The 14611-nt window shown below is 42.3% G+C and overlaps 1 protein-coding gene across 8 annotated transcripts in view; it reads right to left on the bottom strand.

Annotated features, from left to right (window-relative positions):
- Positions 1-6053: 6053 nt before the first annotated feature.
- The window catches only part of LOC144376351 (uncharacterized), a 222917-nt gene continuing 214359 nt past the window's right edge, over positions 6054-14611 (bottom strand). For 4 of the 8 annotated variants that reach the window (XR_013436711.1, XR_013436731.1, XR_013436732.1 and 1 more), the window contains one exon: positions 7986-13548. Coding sequence is in view for 3 of the 8 variants with exons in the window: in XM_078043836.1 (XP_077899962.1) it covers positions 13481-13548 (68 nt within the window). In the remaining 5 variants the exon portion in view is untranslated. Of the gene's footprint in view, positions 6214-7985; positions 13549-14611 lie in introns of those variants that run through there. The other 4 variants (XR_013436712.1, XM_078043833.1, XM_078043832.1 and 1 more) reach the window with 2 other exon arrangements.

Raw genomic sequence — 14611 nt, 5'->3', positions numbered from 1 at the left:
ATGGGGACTTGGAGAGAGTGAGACATGTTTCTAGGGCTCCCAGCCCAAAAGGCCTGCAATGACATGGTGGTTGCCAGTGAAGATTCACCCTTCTTGAATGCTCATCACCCTGGGAGACTGGCAACACTGCACCACACTACAGAAGGACACCATACTGTTGACTCGCAATTTCAGATGCCCCATCTTCCGCACCCCGTCCTCTGCAGTCACAGCAGGTGGAGCAAGGGGTTGTTCTTAGGAAGGACTTCCCGTGGACTCTTTCACAGGCACTTGGAGTGAACTGGAACTCATGGCCACAAGGTTCCAGGTCAAAAGAAACAAAATTTCACAGACTTCCCACGTAGCCTCTGGATGGAATAAAAACCCTAAAATATTCTCATGTTTTTTGAACTTGGAGTTGACAGTGGCCAGTGGTAAGTCAGGGGCCATATGTTCAAGTCATGAAGATGCCAAGAATTGGTAACACACACACACAAAAATCAGGTCAGCAGAGGCTTAGACTGGAATCCTTGACTTTTGATTGAAAATCCTTTATAAGGCTCATTGGGATGCCAAGAACTGTGCTGGCAGCTTGGCACATATGTAATGCTTCTAAGGACCCTGCAATGTAGGTGGCAATCTTATTTTAAAGGTGTCAAAGCAGAGGCTCCAGCCATCATCATCTTCTTCACCACTCTGGCCCTAGTGAAGCTAATGTGCAGTAGGAGGAAATCGAAATTTGCAGACTAATCAGAACTGGAAGGGATACTAGAGGTCATCTCTACCTTTTGAGGATAATGGTAAAAAGATATTCAAAGTTGGAAATGTAAATTAATTTGCTCAGGGACCCACAGAGGAGCTGACACACCCACCCAGGCCTCTGGGCTTTTCCTTCCATGTGAACCAGCTTTTTCCTCTCCATGTAGCAGCAGGAGAACAAAGAGATGAAATTGCCATCTGGGGTGGATGGAACAAATGTCACGGTCTGCTCGGGCTCTGGCTGGAAGCAGATTACTACAGACATGGAAGTTTTCAAAGGACTTCTCATTTGGTCTGTCCAACATCCCTTAAAAAATGAGGGAAGGGGAAGCTTTGAACTTCTGTAGATAAATTGCCAGTGATAAAAATGGACAGCTATGTCTGTGACATGTCTTAAGGCCCGCAGAAGAAAGGTGCAGGAGGAGAGTGAAATGTTTTGAATTTCATCATCTTGTGATCTTAGGTGTCAGACCGTGCTAAATCTTCTCCTCGAAATAATGGAAGTCACCTGTCTCATTTCTTGATTTTCTCTAAACTGTTTGGGGTTCCAGGGGAAAGCTCCTCTAGAAACAGTTGTATCTTATTTGACAACTTTCTTGGGAGTGTATAGTCTAAATTCATAGCCATGACATAAACAGCAGTCTCTTTAAGCCACATGAAGGATTGGCTTGACTCTGGCATATTAGAAACCAGAAATGGCTCTATGTTCTGACCGCAGAACCCCCGCAGAACCTTGCATAGGATGGTGAAGAGACATTAGGGCTGAAAGGGATGGTGGAAACTACTTCAAACTCCTATTTTTTGAATGAAACATTAACTGCTTTTCATTTGACCATTGGTCCAGAGAAATTCTCAAGTGGTAAGCCTGCTGATGTAGTGATGATCAAGATCCTTTGCAAGGGCACATAGTAGGTGGTTTAGATGCTTAGGTCTGTTTTTCACCTTCAGTACTCTTTGTGAACCAGGTTTATTTATGTATTAAGTGAATTAAATAATGGCTCTATTGTTGGCCTGTGTTTTAAATCAAATGAAATGTGAAAGTCACATACACTGAAGCCAGTCTTAGGGTTCCCCACTTCTGCCACTGGATGGCTAGTAAGTCCCTGGATCGATCATACCAATTCCCACTTTTTCAATGTGATACCAGGATTTTACACTTACAAAAAAAAAAAAAAAAAAAAAAAGATTTGAGGGTGGGCATTTTCTGAATAATTTGACTGATAATTATCAAGTATCTTATTCTGCTTGAACCTCAAAGAACCTGTGAAGTAGATGGCAAAGGGACATTTATTCTCCTCATGCAGAGGAGGAATCTGAGGCACAGGCAGGTGAAGCGGCCAGCACAAGGTAACATGGTGTGCCAGGTAGAGGAACAATAGGTTTCCTCAATTTCAATCTAGAATTCTTTCCTTTTTAAATTGCATAAGTTCTTAACTCTCCTGATTTTGAGTATATGTATTTGATCACTGATACATCTTTTCAAGGTAAGAAAAACACCTGGCTGCTACTTGCCACACCACAGTAATGACCACATACTTTGTACGTATCCATGGTTTCTCCAAATGGCCCCCTGCTCCTTCTCTAGTTGAAGGCCAACTCAAATCACATTTGCTCTCAAGTTGATTGATTTTCTTTTCCATATGTCTCCACAGTGTTTTGCACTGCCTCTGCTACAGCACATCAGAGGCACTAGCCCATACCTAGGTGGTTCTCATGGGGACCACAGAAGGAGGGAACCCAATGACCAATTTGAATGCAAGCTTGTTGAGATCCACAGCGGCCTTTGTTTTTATACATTCATCATTTAACACAGTTCCTGGCACACAGTACATATTTCATAGATACTTGACTAAAAGATGCCCAGAACCTGAAAATTAGGCTATTCCTAAAAAGAAATAAGGTGGTAGGCAAGGAGTAATGTAATAAAAATGGAAACTAGGTTTTCAGTCTTCAGATTTCAGTGTAGATTTCTTGAGGCTATGGAAAGTTTCCTGAGCACCGTGAATCACATGATGATCACAAATGCTTTGGGGGCACAGGGGCTCTAGGAACCTGTTTGTCAGATGGGTCACCCAGCGTTTCCTGTTCTGAGTGAGTGTGAGCTCCTTTAACTCACACCTGGAGAGTTGAGCACTGGCCTTCCTGCGCTGTTGTGTTAGCCCAGACATTTTCTTTTAAGTGTGAAAAACAACTTTAGATAGAAAAAAAATGAATTGAGTAGGGAATGAAAAAATCCGTGAGTCCCAGAATAACCTCCTGTTTTGTAATGATTTATCCTGTTCTATTGTTAATTCCGCAATTAAGCAAGAGTACTTTATATGCCTGAATGACCCATGGATTGTATCTTAATCAAATTAATGTGTCTACAACATAAGACTGATTTTGCGTTCAACTATTAGAATGACAAATGATGCAAAGCCCAAGTTCTCTTTCTTTTCTTTCTCTCTCTTCTCCCCTCAAAACCCTCTATTGTGAAAGGTCAACTGTTGAAAGCATGTTGTTTTGATGAGGACCATGAGATCTCATTGGTTAAAAATGTGAACAGACCAGCTATCTCCCCTCACCCACTTCAAACCAACTGTATGTGTGTGTGACTCTGTGTGTAAGTTTGGGTGAAAAAAAATATATACTGTGGTTGATTCTTCTTGTTGTGCACTTCCTGCCACTGACATTTGTTGCTGCTGCTGTGTAATGAGGTTAAGGCTGTGCAGGAGAGTCGGATGCAAACGACCTACATATTTACTCCCCAATTTTGACCATCATTCTGGGAGAACCAAGGAAGTAGGAAAAGATGGCCAGGAACACTATCCAGAAATTGCACTACCCTAAAAGCAACCCTCCATTTTTTAAGATTACAAATCATAAGTTAATGAATTTTTATAAACAGTCCCTTGTGGGTTTGGGTCATCTACTTTTTTGAAAGAAATTTGGTAACAATTTCCCATATTCGTCCAATTTATTTTATGTCATTTATGTAGTAAGTGAAAAAAGAAAAGTTCATCAGATCACATTGCTTCCCTGTTTGAAAACCTTTAATGATTTCCCACTGTTCTTAGCACTTAGATAAGATTCAAAGTTCTTGCCATGACTCAGAAGGGCCTGTATAATCTGGTCCCTGCCTTTCCCATCCACTCAGTCTTTCACCAACTGCTGCCCCGCTCAGGCTACCTGCTTTGCAGCCTGTGGGCCTTGACATGGGCTGTCCCTGCGGCCTGCTGGCCCTCTGCTCCACTCCTGGCTCAGAGCATGAGGGTTACCCGACAGATGGCATTTCTTGGACACCACCGTATGAACTCTACCATTCCTTCTGCCACATTTCCCCACACCACCCTGTACATTCTCTCTTGTCATAATTTCTAATTTTATGTACGTTTCTGTACTTAATTTTAATTTAATGTCTGTTATTTTCTCTAGTCAATAAATTTTATGTCTGCTTTGTTTGCTTCTTTTTCCAGTCCTGAGTGTATAGTAGGAACTTAATTAATATTTATTAATGAAAAAAAAAATGAGCAATGCATTGACTTTCATAACACTTAAAATTCCTTAGCCATAAAACGAGAATAGTCATGTCACGCTTATTCTATGGCTAGCTACGGAGTACATTTTGATATTTGCTTTACACTGAACTTTGAGACGTTGAGATATTAGCTGGACATGGAAGGATGTGAGACAGAGTTTTTTGTTTTTCTCCTCTGTTCAAAGTCCATTGGCTCATGCAGTGGGGATTAGACATAGCCTCTGGTTTTCAAACTATGCCAGGCAAGAGTAGCTACACCATTGTTGCATCTGCTCTTCTTTAGGCTCAATAGTCAGTGTCTTTAACCAGCCAGGCAAGTTTCTGAGAATCCTCAAGTCAATGGTTGGCATCCTCAATATACCCTTCTCTAAAAGCTTCTTGCCCAAGTAAACTTGGAGAGGTTAAAAGAGGTTCAAAAATTATTAAAGATGACACTAAGCACAAAATGCCACTGTTTTCCCAATCCTTTCTCAAAAGGTGCAAAGCCCAGGCCTTCTGTCTCTCCCCTTACCTTTCACTCCATCCCTCCTGGCCCTGAGATTTGAAGCCTAGAGCTTCTCTAGGTGTATTCTCTCAAAACCCACGGCTGTGATTTCTTTCTAGGTCGAGAATTTCTTCCAGGGTAGATTCAGAAATCTGAGAGAAGTTGAGAATAAAGAGTGAAAGTGACAAAAGGAGCTATATGTTTTCAGGAAAGCTGATGATTATAAGTAGACTTCAATTTATCTGTAAAATGAGGATTAAAAATATCAAGCTCACAGAGCACTTATGACTAAATTAAATTACATGTAAAATAGTATTCTTACTATATGGGATACTTGATGTCAACAAATATTATTAATCTACCACTTTCACTTGTCCCTGCTCTTTGGTCACTCCAGAATCCACATGATTCATCCCAGGATGGGAGGAAAGAATCAATTAAGACAGTTCACCAAGTTGTCAGGAAGTCGGTTGACTTTAGAAAGTGAATTGGTTAGAAGATTGACCTCACATTGGATTTTCTACCTCAGCTCTGTAGATATGCTTTTAAAATGCCAATATGCACAGGAGTTTTCATGGAAAGCAAACGCACTCTCCCCTATGCTCAAAACTAGCAATGTAGTGGGCAGAGAACTTTTTGTTAGAAACACCCCACTGTCTGGTTTTTCAAACCTGCTCCATCTCCACTTCCCAAGGAAATGAACTCTTAGAAGGATGTGAATTACAGTAGATGGGGTAGAGAGAGAAGATGGGAGGGGAGGGAAGGGGGGATAGTAGAGGATGGGAAAGGTAGCAGAATACAACAGTTACTAATAGGGCATTATGTAAAAATGTGGATGTGTAACTGATGTGATTCTGCAATCTGTATTTGGGGTAAAAATGGGAGTTCATAACCCACTTGGATCTAATGTATGAAATATAATATGTCAAGAGCTTTGTAATGTTTTGAACAACCAATAAAAAAAAAAAAGAAGGATATGAGCTGATCAGAAGAGAAACAAAGAAGATGTCATTCAACTGCTGGCAAATTGTACCATCAAAATAGCATTGTAAGCATTTTTATGTTGACCCAGAGAAAACTGGTTAGATTCTCAACCAGAGAGCCCTTTTTTTTTTTTTTTGAATTGGCATTGTTGTTTTTCAAGTCTATTTCCTTAAAACAATAGTAGTATCCCTTGTGTTCAAGAATGTGGAGGGGAGATCTGGAAGGACACTCACAGAAGATCAGAGGTCTTGTCAGACAATACAATACCTGCAGGATCACATGACTATGATGATGCACTGAAAAGGGATCAGAGAACCTCCTAGTTTCCAGATGTTTTTTCTTCACTGTCTTCCTTCAAACCAGGATTTGGTTTTGCTGCCTTTGTTTTTTGTTTGTTTAGAATTCTGCTGAGATTTTTCAGGCTGGAGAGCACTTCCAGCTCTCTGCTAGGCCCCTCTTCTGAGTTTTTTGCTCCTTGAAAGGTGTCATCCTAGAAAAGAAGAGTTGGCCAATTGAAGTTAGGGGATCTGAGTTCAAGTGCCAGCTTTGCCATTTACAGAGCATGAGCACACCCATCGCTCCACCAGCCTGTTCCACAGTTTCATCATTGATAAATGGAGAAAAATCATGTCTGCGTCACAGAGTTATTAGAAGAGATGATCTGAGATATCCAGAGTGCCTGGTATACGGTCAACAATTTGTACTCGATGCCTCCTTTCCTTGGGTCATCTTCCACCCTCCACCATGTTCTTTGCTGAGCAAGTAGCCTTCCAAACATCAGGGACATTGAGAGACAGAGGAAGACAATTTCAAGTGGGAATGAGCTCAGGAGTTGAAAAGATAGGGGAGGAGCTTGTCAGGGAAATTTTGTACCTGAAGGGAGTTTCATCTTTGAAATTTTAATGCAAGTTTGACTGGATATGAATTTATAACTACAGAAGAATTTTCTAGACTGGATGTATGAGCTATTTGAAGATAATTTTTTAATGTCTAAGAAATTTTTTCTTTTAAAATTATGTATTTTTTTTGCTTATTGTTAAACATGGTATTTTCAGTAAATTAGATAAATTAGAGATAGATGGACAAACTATTGTTAATTAGTCTGCAGTGGGGAAAATGAAATATTAAATAAGCAATAATAATAAATTGAACAAATACTCAGAGAGGTGGTACATACCACCCAGAGAACACTTTACATGGGTGCCCAAACCAAGTAGCAGTTATAGTCAAGGAAGGCTTCCAGGGGAATAGCATCTGAAGGAGGAAATCCAGACAGAGTCAAACAGTGTTCCTGATAGAGAAGCCAGGATGGCCAAAGGCCCCAGGAGAAAGCACACAAAGACTGGGAAAGTACTGAAGGAAGTTTGGTTGGACTGGAAGAGAGGGTAGTGGGTGGGGATTAGTCAAAGAGGTAGGGAGGAGTCAGGCCATGAGCTTTCAGGAAGCCAAGTTGAAGGATTAGGCTCTATCCTAGAATCATTAAGCATTTTGATCAAGTGCTGATCATAATGGGCAATGCTGGCTGCTGGGCAGGCTTGTCTAGACACTTGTCCAACAAGAGAGGAAAGGGGCCTGGTTTCAGCCTCTGGTGATGGAGAAGAAGAGACAAGGAGGGATTAAGAGATGTTTAGGTGGAACATTAACAAGACTTGGCAATGGGTTGGATGTGGGGTGATTAAGGTGGAAGGAGCTGTTGAGGATGATACCCAGGAATTTGGCACAGGTGCTGGGTGCCTTTCAGTGAGAAAGGAACCCAGGGCAAGAAGCATGTGTTCTCAGACAAGTGTGGAGATAAAGATTTGGTGGTTTTCAGCATGTAGATTATTGTTTCTCCAACTATTTTTCCAGGTACCACCTGCATCCAATGCACCTGTGGTAGTCTATAAACAGAGGTTACCAGGGAAGACTGGAATAATGGCTGAAGAGTGGTTGAATACTTTATCTATGAAATGGGCATAGAGAATACACATTTGTTCATCCTTGTGAAACAAATGGCCATTTAAATAATGGTGTCTGGATATTCTGGGCCAGGAATGATGCAGAGCTGGCGATGATGGGAAGAATTCCCTGTATTTCTCCTCTCCTCTCTTCTTTTTCTTCTGATGGGTTTCATACCCCTTTGCCCCCAACATACACTTATCCTGCTTGTTTTGTTTCAGTACAAATGAAGCCTCGCCCCATTCTTTTTCCTTTTTTTAATCTAATTCAGGACCAAAGGGGGTGGGGAGCTTTCATCGAAAGAACGAACAGATGTCATCTGCATTGGTCTTTTGTGGTGGTTTTATTTTATTTTATTAAAAAAATTTTCTCTTGCAGATGAGGCTCATTTAAACATAATGAGAAGGCAACAAAGGGCCCCCGTACAGAGGAGCTTCAGATTTGGTTTGACTCAGGGAGGAAGACCAAACAAGGAGATGTCCTGTCCACTTGGCTCCCCCTCTCTTGGGCCCAGAGCAGCTGCATTTCAGATGCAAATGGGAGAAGAGGGAGGGGAAGGAGGGTGGTGGAAATGCCCAGGAAGCTGGCGTGCAGGTGTTGAGGATTCCAGTCATCACTGCAACAACAGGCTCTGGAAACACAGGGCTCACAGACAGAGAGGGCTTGAGCGTGTTGCTTGGAGGGCTCAAGTGGACCCGCAGCTGCACTGGACATTCCTTTTTGTGGTCATCAATGGGCCCTGTATTGAAAATATGAGAGCGAGCAACTGGCACATTCAGAGAAAGGAAACGCTTTGGAAATGGAGCAAACACCAGGCTGAAGGGGCTTCCCCTTGGCTGCATTCATTATTAAAACCCACGTACATGCATAAATTAGGTATTTGATATATGATACTATGTACGGCAGCCTGGGGCTGGAAGGAATCCATGGAATCATCAAGTCCATCCGTCTCATTCTATGGATAAGAAAACGTGCTCCAAGGAGTTTAGTGACTTGGTCCAGGTCACATAGCATGTTAGTAAGACAGAGAACATAAAATGGGAGGAAGCAATATTTATTGAGCCCTCTCTGTTCTAGACCCTGCTCAATATTTTGTTCATATGGTTTTGTGCAATTCACATAGCAAATCTATGAGGTAGGTTTCATTACTTCCATTTTTAATTCAGAGAAATTGAGACTTCAGCGAATTTAAAAATTGCTTCAAGTTGCTGGCTGCAGTGCCTACGCCTGTAATTCCAGCTACCTGGGAGGCTGAGGCAGGAGGATCTCAAGTTTGAGGCCAGCCTGAGCAACTTATCCAGCTGCTGTCTCAAAAATAAAATTAAAAAGGGCTGGGGATGTAGCTCATAGGTAGAATGCTTGCTAGCTTGTACAAAGCCCTGGGTTCAATTTCCCATACCAAACACACACACACACACACACACACACACACACACATACACACACACAGACATTGTCCCAAGTCAAAAAGATAATAAGTAATATTCAGGATTTGAGTTTAGAGATTCATACTTTATTCTAAAAATTATCATTTTCATTTTATTTTATTCCTGACTCCTAGTCAAGTAATTTTCTTTCTCCTTTTCTCTCTCTCTCTCTCTCTTTCTCTCTCTCTCTTTCTCTGTCTCTTACACACACACACACACACACACACACACACATCCCTGTATGCATGCAAATATTGTTTCTATTCCCATATATGTAAAATGCATTAACATGTATATATTAAAACCTTGAAACATAAAACACTTGACTTCAGACATATAAATATAAAACTACAACAGTGCTATTGAATACAGCTATGAAATTGTTAGCTATGATTGGTGATGGGAATAGAAACAATATTTGCATGCATATAGGGATGTTCTCAATGACTATATTGCTTTTTATTTGAAAAGCATGCTCTTCCTTAGATATAGAACCCAGTGTCTATGACTAATATTAATTCTGTAAATCTGTACATTAGTGTCTGTGAGGCACATTCATAAACATGGGTTCAAGGCACTTTAACAATATCTGTGTAAGGAAGGTAGTGAACAAGGACATTAGTCCCATCTTATAGATGAGAAGTTAAAGTTTTCCCAGAGGAAGCTGAAGGAGAAACAACTCTGTACAATGGCAGAAGCTATCCATCCAGGACCTTGTTGATCGTGGAGACTGGCAGAGGAGAACCCTGGAAGTACAGGTGCTTGCCTCCCTGCTGAAAGAAAGAACTTGAGACTTGTAGACAGACAACCTGACACTCTGTGGGTGTGTGAGTGTGTGGGTGGCAGCAGAGAGTGTGTGGGTGGTGATAGAAGGTGAAGGGATCGTGAAAAGGTGACCTAGAAGAGGTGATACTGTGTGGGCAGCTTCCTTTGCACAGATGTGTCACCCTCTGTGCCTGCCTGAGGTTGGTAACAGTGCTTGTATGAGTGCCCAAAAGAGTACTCGTGTGGTAGAGGATACCCATGCATATGCTGGTGACATGGCCAGAGGTGACCTGCATCTTGGTTTTTTGGGGTCCCTATGTAGAGAGTGCACTGGTTTTGAACAGTTTTGTGGCTTCTGAGATCAGCTGTTTTGATATGTGGGTGGACCCACAGTTTCGCTCCTTCCTTAGGAGAAATAACTCAGCAATATCTCCTGCTAATTAGTGGGTCAGGAGTATGACCTGTATATTTGAAGAATAATGTCATATAAAATCTTAGGATACTAGAGGTGTAAAAAAAACCTAGGTCAGATAACTATTTTATGGATGGAAACACTAGAGGCCTGATGACAAAAAATAGCTTTTTTTATTATATCATGCCTGTCTTTGATATATCATTTGTTCAACTGACATTTGCTGAGTAGATATTCTGAAGAAGGTCCTGCTTTTAAGGATCTCAAGTCCCAGGGGAGAGAGACTGACAAAGAAGATCCCAATGCCAATAGGAGGGTCAATGCGCATCTGAGAGGTCACAGCACAGATAACATTTGAGCCAAATCTGGGAAGATATACAGTTTTGGCAAAGAAGTGCATACCTGGGAGAAGGAGTGGCAGGTTAAAGACTCACAGGTGGGAAGAGTGCAATGTGATACAGGACTCTGAGGGCTGGCTGGAATCTAGGGAGTGTCTCTGTATGTATGAGTTTGTGGGGTGGGGTCAGCAGGCAGAACCAGAAGGTGGGGAGGTGCTGGATCACAAAGGGTTTAGTACACCAGACCAGAGAGTCTGGACCATCCTGTGGAAACTGGAAAAAAACTTGAAGGATGATAAACAGAGTCATAAGCAGATTAGAAATGGGTTTTGAATACATTATTCCATGCACAGGCTAAAAAAATGGGCAGGAGAGAGACTGAGGCAGGGAGACAGTTAGAAGATTCTAGAATTAGTCTCCATTAGTGATGCAGAAGCCCTGGTCAGAGCCAGCTGCCATAGAGAAGAGGAGAAAACAAATGTGAGATATTCAAAGACTGTAATTCATATGGCTATTGAAGTGATTAGGAATGCAGGTTGGATGATTGGTGGACAGGGGTGCCATCAATCAAGATGGGAGGTGAGTGGGGTGGTTGGGGGTGAGAATCCTGTGTCCAGTTGCAAACTAGCTGCCTGTGTGATGAGTGGGGATATCAAGCTGGTGCTGAGGCTGGAGAAGATAGTCTGGAGCCCAGGAGAGAAGCCAAGGTTGGGAATCAGGTCAGGATTAGAACCCCTTGTAAAGAGATTTGGCTAATTCAGTACATTTTTTTTTTAAAGCCAGTTCATCAAAAAAGCAGTGTTCATCTGTCTCAGTACCTGGTCCCAAGTCTCCAGAGGATGGAGGCTCCCCACCATTTCAACATTTTCTTTGAAGGGCCTCCCTGGCAGGTCACCGTGAGGTGACTTTGAAGGAGGCATGGGGAAGTACTAGGCCCCTGTTTGTCTTCATCATGTCAGCACCAAGAACCCAGCAGGGCCAAATCTTTTTAATCTTGGAGCCATCCTTCATCAGATAAAGAGCTCACTCATTTCCTCTTCAGCCCCCACCCCCTTCCCACCACCACCACCTCTTCGCCTTAGTCATTGGAACTGAGTCATCCTTTGAGCCTATTCCTGTTGCCTTTCCCTCCATCGCGGTGGAAAGAGTTTGGGCAGGAACCACTGGGCATAGGCATTGCCATCTGCTGGCCAGATAGGAACCAGGGAAAGTGTCCTAGACCCTGGGTTTCCATCCCTTTACCACCATTTTGTTCCCAGGAGGCAAATGAAGGCGCAAGGCTGACCAGTCTTTGTGACTCTTAGGAAGGAAAGGAGAAAGAGGAGCTGGTGGGGCCTGAACACTTCCTGTGTGCCAGGCAAATGCCAGACTCATCAACATTCCCTCCTAACGGTCATAGGCAGTGGTACTGTCCTCAGATGGGGAATATGAAGCTCAATTAAGTGAAGCCAAGTTCTCAAGGTCACACAGAAGGGATGTTTGAAGATTTCAAAGCTCGTCCAGTTTCCTCCACATGGCTCCATCTCCCTACCTCATCTCCATGGGAGAATGGCATTCCAGCCAACTCACAGTTGAGTACCCGCTGTGTATGACACACTGTGCCAGAGTGGTTAATAGAAGGCCCATGCTCTCGAGAAGCTCAGTCCCTTAATGGAGTCTCTTGATCCTTTGATTTGCACATTGAGTATTATCTGGGCACCACCTATAAGTAGAGCTCCATGTGGGACATGGGGGTAAGTGACCCTGAGTTTCAGCTCAGGCATGCAGAGGAAGAATGCAGTAAGGACGCAGAGGAAGGGGCATTAAAGAGTCTAAGGAGAGAATTCAAGGAAAATATCTGTTTTTTAGACAGACTTTTAATATAGAGACTTTGACAGACCAAGAATTGGGCAGAAAAATTAGTACTGTAGGAACTATAAGCACACTGAGGTGAGAAAATACAGGCAAACCAGGTTCAAAAGAGAGCAGAGTGAACTGGCATATGATGGGCAATCATTAGGTAGTTCAAACAGGCTTTTAAAGTCCTACCAAGATGAGATGAATTGCCGAAGTTTTGTTCTTCTGTCGACCAAGCAACTGTCGACCAACCTCCCTCCATGGTTCTGGGTATTGGGCTAGATTTTGGGGGTCTGAGGGATACTTAAAAGCAGGAACAGGCCCCAATATCAAGGAAACTCATCAGATGGTGACAATTTGATGAATATTTGCAAACTTGGATAATGTTAAAAAGGAAAGGAAAAGGTGGGAGAGACCACAGAAAAAAGGGAACTATTTTTGGGATGGTGGTGGTAAAGAGAGACTTTGAAGAAATGGCATTTAAGGTGAATCTGAAAAATGAATCTAGTAATTGCTTTATATGTGAGCACACGTGTTTGTGCAGGGATAGGGAAGTTGGGCAGGGAACACTGAGCCAGAAGAATGGTATTAATAAAGAGGGATCAGATAATATAAACAAAACTTCTAGTAAAGTAACAGTATAGGGTGGTTTGGAAGCCAAATTCCCTGATCTTGAGTTGCTGAGGTCCTGCTATAATGTTCTCCAGGGAAACAGATGCTGAGCCCTGGCCTTGGGTCCTTTGCTGACTTCCACTCTGGAGATTTGCTCTGTGACAAGGACTTTTGTGCTTCAGTGTCTTTATCTGTGGAGTTGTCTAGAACATAACTGTGTACCTTTCACTATACCAATATTAAGAAATGTCAAAATACAAATTATCTGTAGAATTCACTCAAAAACTAACAATGTGGAGTTGGTATTTAAGGTCAGACTAGAGTTTTGTAGCTTTTATTAAGCATGTGCACACACATACACACTTAATACCATCGGCTTCTAGTAGACAGTTGGCAGGGGGGGGGGTTCATTTCCATATCTACATCTCTCTAAATGAAGAAGTCGGCTTTGAATAGCTGCAGGGCACTGACACTCCACTGTGTTCCTTGGAACACTCCTGAAAAGAGAAAATTGCCTTCATTTTTCTTAATTTTTAGCACCCTTTTCCTTCCTAGGCTCACAAAGGGGCTTCAGTTTGGAGCCAAAGCACATCACACACAGGATTAGTGTCTGAGCTGGAATAAGAATCCAGATTTCCACAGCACTGGACTGCCACTTTCTGAAAGCCAAAGCCCTGGCAGAGTTTTCTCCTTTGTTGTATAAGAGCCTAAGAATGCTTAGACTCTGCAACCTTCAGAGACAAATGAGAAAATGTTTCCTTGTTATTCAATTAGTCCCCTTCCCTGAGAGCTTGACAGACCCACTGCTCTAGGAGCATTGGTGTGCTGGAGGAACAAGAGTTCTAAAGTTGGAGCACACAGTTTTGGCCTTCATTTTACCATGACCTTGGACATGGCCATTTCCCCAATCTGTGGCCCTGTTTCCCCATCTCCAAAACAAGGTAATAGGTATATGATTGTTGAATCTTTGCAGCCCTGAGTTACTATGTTTCTAGGACTTGCAGCCCCCGCAGCAGTAGTCTGGGAAGCATTTAACCAGGCTTTAGATCACCATTTGCCTATGTTCGTTGTCTGGAAGGGCCATTTCTATTTCTTGCTGATATACTATCACCTAAAGCTAAACTGCAAATTGGTTTTCTCCACAACACTTTCAGTACTAGTGTTTCATGGGCGACTTTACATAGTTTCAAGATTTTCTGTTGATGAAGGCCCAGTGGGGTCTGAACAGATGCCAAATGAAATGTGATTTATAATACAGGCAGCACAGTGTTCAGTCAATGCAGGCCAAGCAAAAGGTGATGGATAACGTGATCAGGAGTAGCCAGGGAAGGGATGGGCAGATTGGTTTGATTCAAGCAACAATCATTAAAGCGTTTCGTTTTATTGTCACCACCTAAGGCTTTTCTTCCAGGTTTCTAATAATGAATGTCCTGGACAGTGAAGAGTGTGCTTGTGAAAATTAGTACTTCTTTTCTATGTATTCATACTGATGTGTGTGTGTGTGTGTGTGTGTGTGTGTGTGTGTGTATAGTTTATATCAATGATTTGACTCCTGAACAT

The sequence above is a fragment of the Ictidomys tridecemlineatus genome, chromosome 3 (genome assembly GCF_052094955.1).
Source record: "Ictidomys tridecemlineatus isolate mIctTri1 chromosome 3, mIctTri1.hap1, whole genome shotgun sequence".
NCBI lineage: Eukaryota > Metazoa > Chordata > Mammalia > Rodentia > Sciuridae > Ictidomys > Ictidomys tridecemlineatus.
This window is presented reverse-complemented; position numbering and strand designations above follow the sequence as displayed.